The sequence below is a fragment of the Papilio machaon genome, chromosome 16, assembly GCF_912999745.1.
Source record: "Papilio machaon chromosome 16, ilPapMach1.1, whole genome shotgun sequence".
NCBI classification, from domain to species: Eukaryota; Metazoa; Arthropoda; class Insecta; order Lepidoptera; family Papilionidae; genus Papilio; species Papilio machaon.
The window spans coordinates 7,593,540-7,615,085 of NC_060001.1; the positions used below are offsets into that span (position 1 = coordinate 7,593,540).

Consider the following 21,546-nt stretch of genomic DNA (forward strand, 5'->3'; position numbering starts at 1 on the left):
AAAGATATATCAAACTGTTTTTCAACATATATAAATCAATTTAACAATTTTTAAAACTTCAGTTTCTATATAATTGATGATATTTCTGCTAATCGTCCTTTTTAACTGGCGACTATTGGCTAACCAAAACTAACAACGTTCACAAACATACTAGCAATCAAAATCATGTCAAACCATTAACTAGAAGTAATTTAAATTCAAATTAAATAACCTTTCAGGAACCAGTCGTTAGTGACATCTATTGATAATAAAATGAAACATCTGGACTTGGAATTAATTACAAATAATTCAAAAGATTTTTTTCACTTATTTGTAATCATTTAAATAATCGCTTAAATTTGTATACTTAAGTATGATGTTAACTATCTTTTAATGTCCACTTTGTGTCTAATAGAATACAATGACATCACCCTTATACTAACAACCTGTTAATGTGACTATGACGCTCAGGAGCACAGCTGAGATGGGATACTGCAGACGGAGTTGACCGCCGTGCTGCATCGCAGCAGGATGTTCTCCTTGAGAAAGAAAACATGACGAACTATTATTAACTAAAAAAAAATAAAAAAAAACATCACGACGAAAATGAAACTAAACAAGACTACAATGTAGACTAAATCGAATTCCCAAAAAACCCAATTCTATCTTGTGATGAATTTTAATTTCTATTTCATAATTTCTTGCGTTTTAAATTTGAATTTTGTAAATGGATTACAAGATCAGAAGTATGAAATTACTTTTACATCGTGACTGTTAATTTACAGAGATTAATATGAATCTTAAACCAGAGCATTTGATACAGAATTGGATGTTAGTAAATTTTTTTGGTGTATTTCTGGAATCCAAACTTACTAGAATTTCACCTTAAACAAAATAGACAATGAAAAGACCAAGTAGACTTACCACTTAATACATGGACGATAACAGATCTAGGGTTGGCGTTTGCGGGGGCGCATGTATAGCGACCTGAGTCCGGCGCTTTGGCCTTCTGCACCAGCAGGTGTGACGTCGTCGTCTCCCCCTTCTCCGTGATTACTGATACGCCTCCGCGTGGCGAGTCGTAGTTTATCTCCTATGATTGAATTTCGCAAGACATTAAGAAGAGATTAATAAGAGAATTAGAAAGTGCAACTTAAAAGTAGACCAGGAAACCTATCACTTTAGCTGTGGCTAACAATCTAAATTGGTAATGTGGTGAATTTACTTTTTTATAGGTAAGTAAATTTTTAAGATTAAAAAAATACAAGTGAGTTTCAGCGCCGTATTACAAATTTAAGGCATTATTGGAAAATAATTAATATCAGCAAAGGTGTAGAATATTTGTAACCTTAATATTTTTTAAACGAATAATGGTATCTTCAAACATATATTAAAATTTAGCCAAACCAGTGGTACGTTATTCACTTTGGCAACGATTCAAACTTCTGCGAAAGACTCGCCAACGAGGTTATTTTTTATGATCGAACTTTAGATAATGAAGTTAAAAGTTAAAACATTTTCATTACTTCAAATGACAACTTTACTTAATCTTACTAATATTGTAAATGCGAAAGTTTAGATGGATGGATGGATCGATGTTAGAAGGTATCTTCAGAACGGCTCAACAGAAACTCCGCCTCTGGTGGTCCGATTTTGATAAAATTGATTTTAATCGAAAGGAAGTGCTTGCAGATGGGTCCCATTTATTTTTAAATAACTAGAAGACTAGTAGATTTTGAATTTAGCTTCAAAATGTGTTGCGAAAATTAGGGGCATTTTTGATTTAAGCTCTTACGTAGGCTAAACTAAAATGTATCCTACTATGACCTACATAAAAATAATGTATGGAAGAATTGTAGCTCTTTAAATGTGCTAAATAAAATTCCGCGATAGCATATATCTATCTTTTATAGTTTTCTTACAATAACCATTTTTTTCTTTAGAAACATCAATTATATCTAAACCATATCATGTCTAATAAACATCGTTTACAACGCACGTATATATCATTCTCTTTCGTTATTAATTAACATCAGGTGGATCGCTTGTATGCCATCCTCTTCCGTAAGTGATATACCTAATTAATTACCTCGTCATGGTGCGTCCACCGTATCGCAGGTGGGGGCTCTGGCGAGTGTTGCACCACGCAAGTCAGGTTGATGGTGCTCCCCATGTTGATGAACAGTTCTGGTCCACCCAGTATCGTGGTCAATGGTTCTGTTAAGTGATCATCATTTGTATTTATTCTATTATATAATGTACTAGCTTTTACCCGCGACTCCGTCCGCGCGGAATAAAAAAAAAAAGAAAAGAAAACGGGGTAAAAATGATCCTATTTCCTATTCCTGGTTCTAAGCTACCTGCCCACCAATTTTCAGTCAAATCGATTCAGCCGTTCTTGAGTTATAAATGGTGTAACTAACACAACTTTCTTTTATATATATAGATATTGATTGATCACTCAGTGTCATCGCATGGGCTGCTTAATTCTGGTTCTTTTCTTCATAAAAAATTGATAATGGAGGTTTAATTAAAGCATTAGAAAGCAATTACCAACAACGGAGAGGTACATGCGATGTCCGATGGGCGGCGTGGTTCCCACTTGGCACTCGTAGACGCCGGAGTCGCGCCGCTGCGGGAACCTTATCTGGACAATAAACATTTTAAATTTACTAATGGCCACTGACCCACTTTACTACTGCTTTGTGCCAAGTCTATTTGAAAATTTATTGATGCGGTAACTTAGTATTGTTTATTAGTTCATTGGTAACTGTCATCGATTTCTGGAGGACTAAAATTATTTTCACAATTTATTGTGTCTAGGGATATTTTTATTGTGGTAGCTTGCCTTTTTTCTAAGTTACGTTCGTAACATTTCTTCATATATAACCTCATTTATTAATATAAACCAATCATAGCAAGTGACATATTGGAAAATCCGTTGAGTAATAACATGTAAAATATATAAATATGTGGATTTCAAAAATTCTAATAGTTCTACTTACTTTTAGTATCCAATCTTCGGTATGAGGATTGTGGACACTAATGAACCTCTGATCCGAGGTGTACGTCATTCTGCCAGACGTGAGGAGATGGATGTCGCGATGTCTGATCCATGACACCTGAACCGAAAATACTTATATTAATTATACTCGATAATGATAACTATAATAATGATAAATATTTATGTCTATAAAAGAATCTTCTTACAATTATGATAAATTCCAACATTTGTAATTAATAACAACATCGAAGTCAACCATTTTGTGGCAATATTTTATCATTACAAGGAATATAAGAAACCTTTCTTTAAGATACAATATAGCTAGATTACACTTCAGGTCACTGATATAAGATCTTGTTTATTCCCGACAATAGCTATTTCTTATGAAAATAATTATGAGTATTAATAAATCACCATGATGCATAAAATAAGTTCCAATAAACCATACTTTCTATATTATATGTAATTAAAAGTTTATTGATTACAAATAATATTAGTATAATTAAATGTTAATTAAACCTCTATACATAAATGTTAAACTATGTATATAAATAATATGTTAAAACTACTAAACTAACCTATATACTTATACCAACCTAAAAATAAAACTAGATTATGTAAAAAAAATTCAGTCGAATTGATAACCTCCTTCTTTTTGAAGTCGGCTAAAAAATCGACCCCAAATCGCTGCGCTCACAGGGTAAGGTGCCCAAGAGACTGGCGGCATTTCCGAGTTGAATGGCCAGGCACAACCTTTGTCCAAAATGCGCGCCAGCCCTTGTATCCCCTGAGACGTCGATGAGGCGTACGGAAATCTCCTTGAACAGCTTATTATATGTAATTGATATAAATCTAAGTAAATTTCACCAGTGATGGAAAAATTAAGAAGCAATAGGTTAGAGGGATTTGGGACGTATAAAGAAGACAGACAATGACAAGCACATTAACAAGAACGTAATGAGATTGAAATTGAATGGCTACAAAGGCAGAGGAAGATAGAATAAATATGAATAGATTGTGTATAAAAGAGGTTATGGGATGAATTCAGATATGACGGCTGATAGAAATCTATAGAAGTACATACTGTGCTAACTCTCCCGAGAAGGGTAGGTTGATGATGATGAATATATCCTACGTACGTACCGTTCTGTTCCCAAGGTCATGGACCCTGCAATTTAACTGCGCAGTCTTGCCAACTAAAGCAGTCACGTTTCTAGAATATGCGACGTCGAAGTGTGGTCCACGATGCGCCATGCCTAAGTCCATGTCGGGATAGTCTTCGGACACGCCGTTTGTGCCCACCACATTCGGATTGCCGGTACAACCTGTATGAAAAAATGTGTATGTGTACTTTGTTCCTGTTACTTTCTTTTGAATTCATCTAAGATCGCACGGTTCCCGGGGCGAGGTGTTTCCTGGAAGACGCTTAAGTACTTTTGATACTAAGAATAGACGATTTAGAATAGACATTGGTACTTTTTCTTGATTCCTTTGCCTTTTCTCTGCTTTTTTTTGTTGTTGATATTGCCAATAAATGTGGTTTATTGACATCAAAATATCTAGTCTTTATCCTAGAGTAATTTATAGATTATATAAACAAAAATTAAATATAATTTAATTAAAACATCCAACATTTACAGTTTCATTTAATGTATCCAACTAGAGTGATCGTATTACAAATATCACTCCAAATTATAATTAAGATGTATAGTGTATTTGTATATTCTTTTTGTGTTTGTCCATATCGAGGGCAAATAAAATATATGAAATAATTCAGGTCACGCACACGGACCGTATTATGTTAGCTGTAATAAATAATAGTCAGCCACAAAATAGAGCGAGTTTAATATTAAACATTGTGGCGTTTAGTAAACGGCTACTTTTGTCTCCTTCGAGTATTACAGCAGCCTATTCAAGGCAAAGACAGGCATTGTGCGGCCGTTGAGTTACGAGTCCAATATATCTAGCTATTATACTATTGGATCCCACAGTCGGTTTCAGTTCGAACATTTGTACAAATGAATCTCGGCTAAAGTAAGACAAAGTTCTGTTGGAGTGAAATCGAGAGTTTTATTATATTACTTAAGTTGATGGTTATACTTTACTAGAATGGCATAAAATGTTAAGATTTTGTTACATGAAAAAGTTTTTAATACCTTTAGCTCGTGACGAAGTAAAAATAGATTCCCTTTTGTAAAATTAACCGTTTTCATTCAAAAGCGTTTAAAAGAGACTTCTTTCTTTAGCTAAATATTTCAGGAAAATTAGTAAAAATAAAAAAAATATATAAAAAAAGCATACATAACCTGCACACCCGCGCATATTTACAGACACTCTATTACACACTAAATATCTGTTTTAATATATCTAAATAGAATGTATCTTTCAATGTATATACCACTAGTTATCGGCCACGACACCGTCCGTGTGCAATTCAAAACAAACTTAATAAGTAGCCTATGTATTCTTCCAGACTATGTTCTACAACCGTGCCTAATTTCATCAAGATCCATTGAGCCGTTATGTAGATACCTTCTAACAAACACCCATCCATCCATTCAAACATTCCCATTTATAATATTAGTAAGAAGTAAGATTACATTTGACATTACCACTTAACATCATATGAGATCGTGATCAGACGCTAGTTTATTTATTCGTTATAAAATAGTACAGTGCAGAACAGATTATTGTTCCTACATAACAGACAAAGGTGTCTATTTTTATTTCCACTTAGGTTGATAAGCTTACCTGTGCGACTCACTAGGGCAAGCACCCCTATCGCCCCGAAGAGCAGAGCCATGATCGCTGAATCACGGGACCGATAACATCCCTTTACCGCCCGGTTGCACCCTTTAAACCATCATCTGCAAAGAATAAAAAACTTTAGGGTTCATGTCTTAAAGTTGATTTTGCAATGAATTAGTCAGTGTTCAAAGGGATGTTTTTTGTTTTAACTAACCTTTTTCTAAATATACAACTATAGGTGTATAATATTATAAAAGTGACTCCCTATTTATAGATCGGAAAAATTTGTTTAAAAAAATTTGTTATTAATAATAGTTAAAAACGTCGGTTCACTCGTCACTAGGTTTGGAACTTTGTAATTAAATCAATAATGTAGATCTAAAAAAAAAACATTAAGTTCGCGTATTGTTACTCAAGTTTTAAAATCGCTCGCAACCTGTTAAGATCGAAATCAAATCGCTACGATATTCAAGATGGCGGAGCAAATCTATGTAGTTGACATGTAGTCGCTATGCCTGTCCTAACAGAATAGACGACTCGCGTCGGCGATTCATTATTGTGTGTACGGAGTGAACGCAACGCGATACTCACGACGCAAGAATGCAATAATAGTTTTGAAATCTTAAAAGGCTAAGCATCAAAGATATTTGATACATATATAAAATTTCATTTCAATCTGAACATTATACGAGAGATAATATTGTAATAGAAAAATTCCTTTCATACTATCGTGAGATTATAAAAGTTAAAAAATAAATAAAACTCTTCAACGATTTAATATTGTCAGATTAAAATTAATCCGTTCTATATGAGAGAAGCGATTCCATATTTTAAATGCGTAAATCCTTATTTGAACAAAAGACCTTACTCTTGTTTTACAAATGGATGTTTTAAAATGTTTGACAATGAAAGCTTTCTGTCACATTGTGGTTATGCAAATGTAGGGTCCTATTATAACAACCCTTTTCGTTTGTACCCAACCACTTAGATAGCCACCCCTGAACGTGGGACGTTCTTTGGCAAGATATAATACATATATAGTCGAACTTGACTAAGCAAGAGTCCAAGGGAAACGTGATATTTTTCTTGCTTACAGAGATTTCTTTCTAAACCGAGATTTTCGCTTATGGAGGTTGTCCGTCAGGGCAATGACTCCAATTTGTAAAGGTTTTTGGCTTATCCATTTCTCGATTCTCCAGGTTCGATTGTATACTACTGTGGGCTTCCACTACAGTGTCTCTAGTTTAGTTAGTCTCTGTTTCGTCAAAACCACTGAAAGTGATAGCAAAACGTTGAATACAAGGGTCAGTCCAGTGGATTTCTGGAGTTAGACTATTTTTAACCCTGTAACTTTTTTTTTATTTATTTATATTAAACAGGGTACAAAATACAAAGTTATATTAAAAGTGTATATAAACCCATCGTGGGTTTGTCCAGACACTTTGGTACTACGCTATGAAATATAACTGAAGGTAAGTTTAGATTAATTTATTAATTATATAACTTCAAACCAATTTTACATTAAATTTCCACACAAATTAATTCTATGTACATAATAATTATTTTAAATTATACATTTAACTATCTGTCGCCCGCGACTCCATTTGCGCGAAATTAAAAAAAATAGTAAGTAGCTTATGTGTTCTAGACTATGTTGTATATCTATGCCAAATTTCATCAGGATCCGTGCAGCCGTTCCGGAGATACCTTCAAACAAACATCCATCTATCCATCCATTCATCTAAACATTCAAATTTATGATATTTGTAAGAATTTTAAGAATTATGTCTTTGACGTACAAATCAAGATAAATTAAATTGCTACAACTTTTTGCTACTGTTCTTGCCAGTTCATTAGGTTTTAATTATTTTTTTTTACGTCGTCTGTCTAGACAGACAGTTGGCAATTTATCATTCTGTTCATTACTTGAATAACATTTACTTATTTGAAAAGAATATTAGATCAAAAGTAGCTAGACAAATCATTTGTGTGATATAAGAACTAATATCGTCTTTTCAAACATATCTAGGGTACTTGACGCTATTTACGAAGCTTAACATTCCAAAATAGTAGTTATAAGTACACATACATAGGTACATATACATACATAGGTATATATACTCGTATACATTGACATAGTCTCACAAATCTTGCGAGACTATTGTGTGAACATTATGACACTATTTTATTATTACTTATTCGACTAAAAACACCATCTCATATGTTATTTTTGTGAGTACGGTTACTTATGCAATAGATGTTGGAGAGAGGTTTAGACTATAATAAAATAGAACTACTAAGTTTCAAGAAGGACTGAATTTCGAAACCAAATAATTGCATCAAACCATTATATTAAAAAATCAAAATTCCACTTTATACTAGTTTATCTGTATTTATTTTATACAATCATATTATTATACAAAAGTTCGGATGGATGGATGGATGGATGGTTGTTGCTATGTATCCTCAGATGTAGAACATAGTCTGGAAGAATGCAAAGACTTACTAAGATTTTTTTGTACTCAACCGTACTGACGATGTCACGGTCTAGTAGGTACTTTATATTTTCTACTTCATTAAACCAAGAGTTTAATTTTCAAAAAGAAAGCTAATGAATAAAACTACCAAGTCAGTTATAACAGCGGTGGAATTCTATTAAAATTCTTTTTGGCATACATCCTCAACCCACTCACTTATCCGACGAAACGAACAAAGCTATGCAAACGAAATCCCTTTATAAACAGGACTCTGTTTGTTTTTGACAATTTTGTTTGTAGCGCTGCTAACATTGCAAGTGTTCTTTGAACGAATATTTTAAGATAAGAATTCAGACTTGTTTAAACGAAACCGTTTAACATATATTTTCTGTACATTATTTAAATTATTTTACTGGCTATAAACGTTAAGACTAGCTGCGACCGCGATCCATCCGTGCGTAATTAAAAATTAAAAATCCAGACTATGTTCTACATCTATGCCAGATTTCATTGAGATCCATGCAGCCGTTCTGAAGATACCTTCAAACAAACATCCATCTATCCATCCATCCATCCAAACATTCGCATTTATAATATTAGTAAGATTTAGATATTACTACGAAAATTTCTGTATCAATAAAAGGTAATATTTTCCATCGATTTCTGGCTTCATCTTCATCATCTCCTTTACCTTGTCCCACCTACTAAGGGTCGGTCACACAAGGTTTCCGACCTCCAAATGAATCTGTCTGCCGTCATCTCCATTGTCACACCCTTCTTGATCATGTCATCTTTCACGTAATCCATCCATCTCTTCCTAGGTCTACCTCTACCGGTGTACCTCCACACTCATACTTAACGTTCTCTTTGCCACATGCGATTCTTCCCTCCTGGCTTACCTGCCAGTATCTATATCAAACCGAACTCTAGGTTTGCACTGACGAAATACTAGCGAAAATCCTTTTTTATCAGAACTTTTATTCTGTTAAAAAAACCGAGTAATTTCAATTTCACGTGTAGAGACCGTTTCAAACGTGCCTTGTTTTCCAAACAATATAAATATAAAGATTTTGCATTTTTATATTGTATTTTTGTTACGTCTTTGATTCTTTTTTGTGATTTAGTGACGCATATGAAAGTTGTTTTCAGCCATTTACCCTACGTTCCCTAAATTTTGCAAAAATTCATTCGTAAAAAGTTATGATTCACGAGACGTCTTTTTTCTGTAGAGATGTTGGGTATCTTTGGCGATTTATCTTACGGCCGTCCTCGCACGTCTCGTTGCGAATTCTTATTGTTTGCGATTTCTCAAAACTAAAATATATTTCGGTCCTTATTTCCCTTTACGATGAATTTATGGTCGAGCGATGTCATTTGTTTTATCGAATTTCTTATGAGGGCTTTTATTCGGGTGATCTGTATGGGACAGAGGGAAATTGGTATTTATTATGATTAGTTTTTCATTACAGAACCTTATAATAATTTAGGATGACATTAAAAGAAGAGATGGTAATTTATTACTGATATTTAAACTTATTACTTCTTCTTTTAATTTATTTATTAACTCTACGAGTTGAGTATTCGGCAATAGAATGTTATTTTGCAGGCTCTTCAATCATAAAAGTTCTCTATTCATTTACTTTTATTAAACACTGAAAATTAATGTTGATTCTAATTTAAAATGTTTTCGAAATAACTAGACCATTTAAATTTGAAAAGATATTACGATCATTACGAAATTAACGTTCTGTTTTATGTTTGAATCGTGAGCTCTGTATGCGACGTTTTATTCGTACAATTTATTTACTACACGTTTGGTCTACTTTCCGAACGAGGAAAATGGAATGATGGCGCCGGGGCGTCTGTAGAGTTTTAGAAAATTGCCATGTATCCATCGCCTTAGATATGCAGACAACATATATCTCTCTATTTCTCTCCTCCGCAATACTAAATCATCCCAACCCTATTACCTTTTTACCCTTTTTTTTTTAGAGGAATGCGTTACGCATATCACCGTACTTTGGTGAAAGACACGATGGTTATATGGGGCTTGTCCTCATCCCCTACCCTAACGGAAAAGGGACACGGAGCATACCCACTAAACCCCTCTATTTCCCTTAGCATCACTATTCACCTGGACGAGGGCACACGTGATGTAATAAAATGGTCTTTTTTACTAATGAAATGGTCTTTTATGAAGACCAAAACTACATACGTTATCCCAGAAATATTGCAAATTAATGATAATTTTAAAAGTGAATATTTTTGACATCAAATTTCATCAACGTATTTCATCTGCTGCTAGTTCATTTTCAGCTGTAATCCTTAAGGCCTTAATTAGATCGACTAGTATAAAATATTGTATAAATTGTGAGCAGCTGTTGACGCTGTTGACGTCCCTGGCTTCTATTTAATATACCCTCCCCCCTCCTCTACCCCTCCACTAACAACAACCTATTAAAACTTACTTACACCGTTAGAATGTTTTCAAGAACTAAGATCATTTTAAATGATTCGTATTATTTTCTACGCGGCAATAAAAGTTGTAAGTATCTAGGAGGTACAGTTACTGTTATTTTTGTACAAACTTACTATAAGAGTATTAAAGGACTGTGGTAACGCACGGTTGAAAGCTTAAATTATGTCAATTAAATAACAATTTTATTCACATAAAGATCAGGGTGTTCATGTAATGGTAATCAAATAAAACATTAATGGTGTAATATCAAAACATTTTATTGGTGGGGGTTCGGGGAGTTCGGGGGGCGTGCCGGGGACGTTTATAAGCGAGTCCAGGGTTTACGAGCGCTGTCGTTAACGATGATAAACCGAACACACCCCTTTGTCTGCACGAGTCATAGCAATTGATGTCCCAAAACCGGATAACTATTAGATGGAAGTCTTACTATCTTATTAATATTATAAATGCGAATGTTTAGATGTTTGTTTGATGGTATCTCCAGAACGGCTGCATGAATCTCTCTGAAATTTGGCATAGCCTGGAAGAACACATAGCCTACTAAGTTTTCTTTTTTAATTTTGCGCGGACGGAGTCGCGAACGACAGCTAGTCGTTTCATAATGTTCTTACAGACTTACACGAAATACCACTAGTTTCAACTTTTTAATACTGCATTTTTCATATAGAATCAAACATATAAAACATGTTTTATACGTGTATCTTGACAATTTAAACTCACGTTTAATGTGTGATAATTTAATTATACCTCATCAAATTATTATTCCCTTCGGAGGATCGGCACAACATACACTGCTCATCCTTACATCTTTTATCATCTGTCACATCAGAATTCACACTTTTCTTAGGCATTTCTCTTTCCAAACACATTCCATTCATATTTTAAGTATATATAAACAGTGAATATAACTGTGAAATGGTCAAACTATACCAATCAAGTCATATAACTTTTTGCACTATGGTATTAGTCTATTAAACCAATAGAAGGGAACAAAATAAAGACGAGATTGTTTTAATGAATTTAAACATTGTAATAAAAGATATTTAAAAGTTTACTTGCTGAATGTAATATTTTTTAATCTTATTTTATTACCCCTTTCGTGATAAAAATCGGGTTTAAGTGACCATTACAGACGCCGTCGTAAAGATAAAACCCATTAACATGAAAAACTCCTTTAAGGTGAATCTCTAATCATAAATTGTTATGTACTAAATGTATTAAATACTAGCTTTTGCCCGCAACTTCTTACACACGGAATTAAAAAAAAAAACATAAAATAGCCTAGGAGTTGTTCCAGATTATGTTCTACATCTGTGCAAATTTCATCAAGATTTTTCCCGGAGACACCTTCAAACAAACATCCATTCATCCTTCTAAACTTTCGCATTTACAATATTAATAATAATAAGCGAGATTTAAAAAAAATCCTTGAATATTTTAGTAACTGGAACATAATAATCAAACTTTACTGATTGTAGTTTAAAATAACTTCATCGAAAATATGAACAGAATTTATTATAATAAATAAATTGATAGTACTCATGTATAAAAAACCTATTCAAAGAATCATATCTAAAGTTAGTGAGTTTTCTAGAAAATCAGAAGTAATAAAATGGGATTATTACATGTCCTTTGCCAGTGAATATCTAGATTACTAAATGCAATATCTGCAAAAGTACGAGAATTTTCTTTGATAATAGATTTTAAGAAGGTGTTTGCAGTTTTAAAATATTCAAATACGAAATTGAAATGTTAGAAATAAACGTGAAAAATATAAAAATCTATCTGTGGAAATTGGATAGCTTTTTGAGAGCACAAGTTTTACTTTTCGAGAGGCACTCAGTTTAAGATCTGGTATGCAACGTCATCTCTTCGAGTAACAATTTACAAAAAAAAAAATCACACTCAATAATTTTAAATAAACTTTAATAGATTAAATTGTTCTTATAAAAGCTTTCAAACTATAATTTGTTCAAATTATTTATTAACTCAGTTTCTGTAAAAATTTTCGTATATTAAATCAAACTGTTGTCAATTTAATCAGCATGTTATGATAGGAAATCTTCATCTTAGTTATAACAACAACAAATAACATAACTCACGCCCGTAACCCAGAGGAGTAGACAAAAATTCGGACCTCCATTTGACGCGGTCCTGACACATCTACGTATACATGAACGTCGGTTTCGGATGCTCTTAATATCGCCTTACTTAAGTGTTTCATCGATCTGAACGGTAAAAGACCGATTGTGACATTGCCGCTCAAATTCGCTCCATTAATTTCCATAAAAAAAACAATTACATAAAATTATTTTTTATACTTATATTACAAAAGTCGAATAAGTAAAATAACTAAATAACAGTTATAAATTGATAGACATTTATCACAAATTAAAGTAAAATTAATTCATTTTCTATTTATTACGCCGTCGAAGTCGTGACAGTCGTCTTATTAACAAGTAAATAAAAAAGTTACCTTAATTTTTTTAATATTAAATTATAATTATGATCAAGCTAAAATCCTAATATCATTCTATCAATAAGGGTACCGTAGGTTTCTGAGACCAAAATATTTATATAAAAATATCGTCATCCCTGTCATTATCTATATATATAAAAGAAAGTCGTGTTAGTTAAACTATTTATAACTCAAGATTGGTCGAACTGATTTAGCTGAAAATTGATGGGCAGGTAGCTTAGAACCAGGAAAAGGACATAGGATAATTTTTACCCCGTTTTCTATTTTTAATTCCGCGCGGACGGAGTCGCGGGTAAAAGCTAGTCGTTGATAAAACAGATATAACAATACATTTTAAAACGGCGATTTTGCTTTCAGAAACCAACAGTAAAACAAACAATATTTTTTCAGTTGTATAAATTTCATTGTAAAAGTTGTATAAAAATCATTCAATGAAATATTTCCTTTTAAATATGCGTCAGAGATTTGTATCATTCAATTCATTGGAATGGTTAAAATAATTTTTAAACGAATTGAAATTAATTAATTTGAACGCATTGTTACGAAAGTTAAACTTTACTGTTTTAAAAAAACACGAAACCTTTTATTGTAATAATACTGAAGCTCGCTACACCGTGAAGCAATATCGTTAGCATTGTAATCTATTGTTTCATAAATACGAAACAATATTTCGTTTGGTTATTTCTTTTTTTCTAAACAGAACAGCCCCGGGGTCAGGCTGTGTCCCTACGGTACTCGTTCGAATCATTGTAGCGGGTTTTTTTTTAATTCACTATATGTAAATGCGAGATTCATTGTTCGCTTTTCGCCAAGTGTTAATTAAATATTTTATTTGTCATCAAAGAGCGGCAATTTTTTTTTAACTGGAAATAAAATAGTGTAATCTTTTTAAATTGAACGTTAGTTTATCAATATGCAGTCGTTCCTAGATACCTTCAGCTAAACATCCATCCAAACTTTCGTATGTAACATACATTTTACTAGCTGTCGCCCGCGACTTCAACCGCGCGGTATTCAAGAAAAACTAAGAAAGTAGCCTATGTGTTCTTCCAGACTATGTTCTACATATATGCCAAATTACGTTGAGATTCGTTGAACCAGTTTGTATATATACCATCTAGCATACATCCATCCATACATCCTTCTCTAACTCTCCGTTGAAGAATACAAATTAAGTAACTTCCAACTTGCCATTTTAGCTAAAAGAGAACATATTAAAATGAATAAATTGTTATCTCTACATATATTTTATACGTATGTTTCTGCAGTGGAAACGCAAGGTCAGTCGGCAATAAATAAAATTAGAGTTGTAATTGTTTCGGAAGCGACAATACCCTTAGCGACATGGTCGGTGTTGCGACTTACAATGTTTTACAATTGAATTACACTCTCTACTGAATTATTTTCCAAAGTTCGTAACTTGAGTTTTCCGTTTTGCGTCCGTAAGCACGGCAAGAGTATAAAACTTGAATTTCTATCCGACATTTTGAATTTTTTAATTTACAACTTTGAAGATTAATAAAATCTTTACATCTAAATTGTTTCCTTAATTAACACTTCAACAATACTATTCAAATATTTAACACAATATGGAACTAAATTCCTACCGATAATACAACGTTAAATCAGGTTTAAATAAAATATATATCTAATTTTATTATTAAAGTTAAAAGCGTCGTGCAACAGATATTGTTGTCTAAACCTAATTTAAGAAATAAATTCAAATTAAACTTATTTTCAGACTCAAAATAGATTAGCAATGTAAAACGACAAACGTGCGTGCCGTTCGCAATTTCCTTTACAATTCAACGCCTACAATGTCAACATTACGAACTATAATCTAGTCGCGTTTCTGAGATATGAATACGTTCAAATTACGAGTAAATATCAAATGAATGAAAATAGAAATCTTTTAATACTTACACTGTACCTTCGGCATTTAGTTGGTTAATGTATTCTATACAAAATTTAGTAATGGAATTAAAGTAGTAAATAACTTTTTTTTCTACTTATATTACAAAAAGTTTAGAAATTCACTCATACTTCCATAATCATTATCATCATCAACCTTCCCTTATCCATACGGAGGATCGACAGTATGTACTACTCCTCCATACATCTCTATCAGCCGCCATATCTTTATTCCCCTTCTTGCGCATATCCTCTTACACACAATCCACCCATACTTTCTTTGGTCTTCCTCTACCTTTATAGCCATTCACATTCAATCTCGTTACTTTTTTGTTTATATGATCATCACTCATAATTCCATATATCATCAAAATAGCAGTTGTTCCTCGGTGAGTAAATTTTCGGTTAGTACATTTTATTACATTTTAAAGACCACAGACGACACAAGATACACGCACAGAAAGAGAATAATTCATCTTCCTATGCTTCCCCTCTTTAGTGAAATCCACTTCCACATCCTAACATTTCCGGAGATAATGGTGAGAAGTGAAAGAGGACTGAAATTAGGCTTCTCGCACACACACTCATCATACGTATACGTGGTAAATAAATTATTAAAATAAGTAAAGTAAGATATTATAATTTCACTTGAAAATACTGTCAAATAATATAGTTTTCTTTATATAAAAGATACGGTCTAAGACATTCAACATATTATCAATAGACGGGATAATATTAACCATTTGTAATTAATACCTATGTGCAGCAAGTCTAGAGTGATACGCCCGTATTCATACCCTGCTTATAATATTCCAGTACAGCGAACAAAATCAGCGCTGGATTACATCTGCATAATAAATCCACATTGGAAACCATAGAATCTCTTAAAAGAACGATATCGATTTAATCTCCTCAAATAGTCTGATTAATTACGAAATCTTTGTCTGCAAATACTTTGAAGAAAGTCTGGAAGTAAGATTTTGTCAATGTGGGTCTAGTCTGATAGTGCGATAGTGAATCGATAGGTTGGTTTGAGAGTCTGCGGTCGATCAGATTACAGCTTAATTAAGAACCTAATACGCTAGATGAAAAGCTTTTCCTAAATTGAGTTGACCTTGACCTTGGTTGAAAAACTGCTTATTCATAAGTTTCTACTAATACTTTTTTGACATTTTTAGAAAAGATAAGTTTGTATTAATGTCAAGTTACGCATACAGGGGTAATAAGAACTCTCTATCAGTCAATTGTTTCCACGACCAAAATATCTTTACATGTTGGTATCTCTGTCTTTTTTAAAAGAATCAGATGGAGAAAGATTTTGGCAATACGTGATTCTTTCGTCGTTGAAATCATGGTTAATTCGACTATTTTTGTATAATAGATTTATTTAAACAACTAGTTGTCGCCCGCGACTCCATCCGCGCGTTATTAAAAAAAACGTAATAAGTATCCTATGTGTTCTTCCAGACTATGAAATTTCATCAAGATCCGTTGAGTCGATTCAGAAATACCTCCAAACAAACATCCACCCATCCACCTATCTAAACATTCGCATTTATTAGTAAATTACTATTACTCCTATAAGTGAACTAATCAGCCACAATAAAGTTACCGGGGACAGTCGACACCCGCGACTGTCATTGGGCACTGGGCCAAGTATTTCACGCTTGGACCGCGTTTATTTGAGTGAATGAGATTCGGGGCCGATTAAAATTTTCTAACAGTATATTTGACTAGCTGTTGCTCGCGACATCGTCTATATCAAGATGAGAACGAAAATATTTAAAAAAATAATAATTGACTGCAACGTAGATAAATAACTTCGATTTTTTATTGATTCAACTTTTTTATCGTTTAGTGTATTTGAACTCCTAAATTAATGTCTGAGTACATTATGTGTAGTAAATAGTATTCCTAAGAAGTGGGAATTCTACACGGTTATTATTCTAGAACTGGGCGTTGATGTTTAATTTAGATTTCTTTCACTATCGAGCGTGCGTCGTACCCTTGACATCACATCCAGATTTAACTCCGATCTTATGCAATATTTACATTGTACCAAGAGACAATTGTCTGTGTGTTTGTAATGAAAATACATTGTACTTTAATTACACTAGACTTTATATAAATGCATAAATACAGTCGAGGGCGTTAACTTCCTACTGTGAAAACGTGTAATTGCAAATTTTTTTTATATTATAAAGCGGCAAACGAGCACGCCGTAACCAGAATTCACCGAAATAACCGAAGTGACCGCTGCACATGAACATCTTCAATGGCAGATGTACATGTGCAGCGACGATTGAGAAGAGTACGCAAATAAAGTGGATATTTCTCCTTCGTATGCATCTCCTCATGAAGAGAACATAGACTAAAATTGCTTCCGACACGCACATGCATCAGATGAAACGCGGAATGACTTCCATTTCACTACTGTCTTCTGTGTGGTCGTGGTATTGCACTAGTCGACCCGTTCGTGCAACCAACAATTATTGTTGTTGGATCTACCACTATCAAATACATACAAGCTAAATTATAGCTGTTATAGTGATAGTTTTGAGAACGATTTTTAATTCTCAGCGAATGTAGTTCTCTGACTACATATCTTTTGAGTCAGTCGCGTAAAAATTGTTTTTATTTTTTTTAATTAACCAAAAACTATATGAAACAGGTGCGTTAAGATAAGAGAAGGGGAGCGTGAAATTAATGTCAAAAGGACTCGCCCTCAAAATAATTTATTATTTATCGTTTAAAACTTTTAATTATTCCAAGTTCTAAGCCATTGTGTTACGGGCGTGTTGAGAAAATTCAAAGCGTAATTTCAATTGAAAACAAGACTTCCCTTTCAGCGATAAACTTGTGAGGAAAATTATTGTTGTCGAATTAATGTTATGGAAATTAATGAAAATATAAATTATATATTGATAACGATGTTTTTTGTTTTTGAAACTGAGAAAAATAAAAAATATATAATTCAACTTTTCATTCTTTTCTTTCCAAGTTATTTTCAAATTTGTACACAAAAAAATTCTAATTTTGAAAAATTTAATAGCAATATTACAAACATATTTAGATTAATATTTGAATACTTTGATTAAATATTGCAACATAACCAAACATAATTAATACTCATTACTGCAATCTTTAACAATAACCAAAACAATATATATGTATTGGATCTCAACAAACACAATAAAATACTTTATATCAAGTATCAAGATTGTCCGCGTAAACACGACCCGAGTGCTGTAGAGTCTCAAATCGTATTACACTAGAGTGCGCTGCGATCGCAGCCTGTGTTTATTGCCTTTGTATGGACGTTTGTAGACTCCACGATATTGACTGTGTCAATCTCTATTGCTCTGTATCTGAACTCTTATTACGAAAGAAATTGAAAAACCTTGATATGTGGTGAGTATTTCTTTGGCAGTAATACATTACTGGAAAATAATGTTGCTGTAACTGTGGATTTCCACTTTCAAAAGACCCATAGAAAAATATATTATCTTAGTTTTGAAGAAGCTACAATGGAAAACAATGTGGTTTTGTTTAATGTGACAATGTTTCAATAACAAAAGATAAGAATAAATTGAAGGAAGTTATTTTTATGAAAGACATTTAAAAGAAACTCGTTACAAATTCCCTTATGTAAAACGCCTGCGTTATTTTTTTAACTTAATCTAATGAGTGATTCGAATCTGAACTGAACATTGAGCTATCAACGGCCACGGACCGCAGAGTTAATCAATCATTCAGGAACTGCGTAATGACGTCACGCGACAAAAACATTAGCCGACCATTAGTTAGGCTGTCCTCACGTAACTTCGCCGATCGCACTTCATTTAATTAGACAAACAATGACCAAGCGTACACGAATACCTGACCAAACAAATTTTGTTAAACACACAAATATACAAGTGCGTTAAAATTAAGAATCTGTGTATTCATTGGAGCTTAAATGCGCGTTGGAGAAATTGAGAAGCAAAAGGTTATCTATACACACATTTTGCGGGGATGATAAACACATAAACAAGAAAGTAATAAGATTGAATTTCGATGGCTAAAAAATTAAAAGAAGACGGAAGAAAGTGTAGTGCCGAATTTTAGTCCTCGTTCCACCTTAAATGTAGTATGGGATGAGAGGAGACTCATAAAAAATATTCTCTTTCTGTGCGTCCCCTACTCTGTGGATTAAAGGATATGGATAGCGGTCGTTTCGCTGTTTCGGAAAATTCAGGTGGCCCGATCGCCACCACTAAATATAAACATCTACGAAATCTATCCAATCCGTCTACGAAATTGACTAACTCTAGATTTCTATGAGTAGCAGTAATTCGCCTGGTTTTGCGTCTGATTGTCTCTTAGTTGATACTAGACAGAAGAGAAGATGTAGAGAAAAACTGTTTTCCTTATTGTCACAGGAGAGAATGGTAGGGTAAGAGGAGTAAAATTAGGTGCCCGGCTCAATCATCAGAATACACTTTCACGTCTATTTTCTGTAAGTTTATGCATTTGGTTATAGATGTTGGTTTGTAAACTCTACCGCAGTAGTATTTAATGCCCTAACTAACAAAATGGACTTAAACCCCATTAAAAATATTGTGAATTTTGCATACTATTTTTAGCCGACTTCAAAAAGAAGGTTATCAATTAGACTGCATTTTTTAATGTGTGTTACCGCGATGCTCCGCCCCTGGTGCTCCGATTTTGATAAAAATATTGTAATCGAAAGGAAGTACTTGCAGATGGGTCCAATTTTTTTTAATAACTAGAAGACTAGTACATTTTTTCAGTAAAATGTCAGTCTACAATTAAATTAATTTTCCAACACTTTCGGGTACGATGACTACATTATAAATCAGCGCAGGCAATCAATACACTGTCAATGTTGTCAGAGATATGAAGAGATATAATATTGCCGTCGGTATATATTAAAATATGTTGCAATATAAAAAAAAAAAAAAACTAACACAAATCTAATTAAATATTTAACTGGGCTTTAAGAATTCACTACATAAAATTCTAAATGTGTCAAGGTTAGCAAATGCATGCGATTTAATGCTAGTTTAAATTTTTGCGGCAAAAAATACTAATCATGTAATATTAATCACTAGAATTAATACTAGTAATTGTATTTAAATTACAATAAAATTATATATATATTTTTTTATTTGTTTGCATATTTAAATAAGTTATCGTTTAAACTTTTAAGCGCTTGTGAACTTGCGATCTTTCGCTTGTATTTTTACATTATAAATATTACTCATATTCTAGTAGTTAGGCAGTTATACTTATCCAATTAGAACTTTAGCAATTAACACGTTGAAATGTCTATTATCCGGAACGCCCTTAAAAGTACTTTACTGGCGCACTAAAATGCGAGGCGAGTTATTAAAAGTTTTGACAACCGTTGATTAAGCGACACGGGCCCGGAAAACGATCTAATAAAAACAACCTAACATTTACACGGCCTTCGAAATTCTTGAAAAATAATTTAAAAAAAAATATTAAACACTTAAAAAAATTACTTACAAAACAGATTGTCTTTAAACACTATCACTACACTCACACAAATAACACGCACACACACTGACGCGACTAAAAATCGATGTATTAGTACAGCGCGACGCTCACAAGAAAAACGTCCGCTCAGTTCGAGCGCGAAGTGAAACTGCGGACGAAGTGTGCACGGCGGCGCTAGCGTCGCGTAATTCCGCCGGATACGCCCGGCCGCCCGGACCTTTTCTACGCTCTTCGCTTCTTACTCACGAAATTAATCCATCCCCTAAGTCTTCATTATTTCAGACACAATATAATTCCGATTGCCTGAAAATTTTCAACGTAAAACAATTGTTTTATTTTAATCGCTTTCGATATTTTATAAAATCGATTAATACGTAAATTATTGTTTTGAAAGTAAAAGATTATTAAATAAAGGGAAATGAATGTGGAAAACAGATAAAATACTAAAAAGGATTATGATATAAATATTCGTACAGTTAATTCGTTTTCCAATATGGACAAATATTAGTTACACTGGTGACATATTTTCTTTCATTGCTATATATAAAAGTTTATTTTGCGGCTGCGCTGCCTCAAAGTTCCTCTGACGCTTAGAAACAAACAAAAAGTCGCATCATGCCTTCACATTAGCTAGCTCGGAACAATTTACCTCTGCTATAACACCAACCATTTGTTTTAACAACTTTTCTCATTTTTTTTTGCTTTCTTTATCTAATAGCCAGATGAAAAGTGAAACTTTAAAATGATAAGTAATAAAAATAAATAGTACAATTCATTTAACATGAAAAAATATCTAACAATAAATTTTTCACAGACGAATAGGTAATGGAAAGGCGACCCTTTCGGCGACCCTTACAGTGTAATATTAATGAATTGAATGGATAAAATATACTTTATCATGTGCTTTGTACTGTGAAAAAAGCCGCGAATAAAAGTTAGTCCAACC

General features: G+C 33.1%; 1 protein-coding gene across 1 annotated transcript; it reads right to left on the minus strand.

Annotated features, from left to right (window-relative positions):
* Nucleotides 1-344: 344 nt before the first annotated feature.
* LOC106719243 (zwei Ig domain protein zig-8) lies at nt 345-20,736 on the minus strand. Its single transcript, XM_045681534.1, has 8 exons — nt 20,610-20,736; nt 5,735-5,850; nt 4,127-4,308; nt 2,985-3,101; nt 2,533-2,626; nt 2,069-2,196; nt 904-1,072; nt 345-518 (listed from the first exon to the last, which is right to left on the minus strand). The coding sequence occupies exons 2-8, from the start codon at nt 5,784-5,786 to the stop codon at nt 418-420; spliced, it is 843 nt and encodes a 280-aa protein (XP_045537490.1). The 5' UTR covers nt 5,787-5,850; nt 20,610-20,736; the 3' UTR covers nt 345-417.
* Between the last annotated feature and the right edge of the window lie 810 nt (nt 20,737-21,546).

What these genes read in the sequence shown, in the direction of transcription:
- LOC106719243 (XM_045681534.1), bottom strand. Translation starts at nt 5,786, where the DNA reads ATGGCTCTGCTCTTCGGGGCGATAGGGGTGCTTGCCCTAGTGAGTCGC. An exon ending in CATGTACCTCTCCGTTGTTG is followed by an intron (nt 2,197 to 2,532) that starts GTAATTGCTTTC and finishes ATCACTTAACAG; the next exon opens with AACCATTGACCACGATACTG. An exon ending in TATCGTCCATGTATTAAGTG is followed by an intron (nt 519 to 903) that starts GTAAGTCTACTT and finishes TTCTTTCTCAAG; the next exon opens with GAGAACATCCTGCTGCGATG.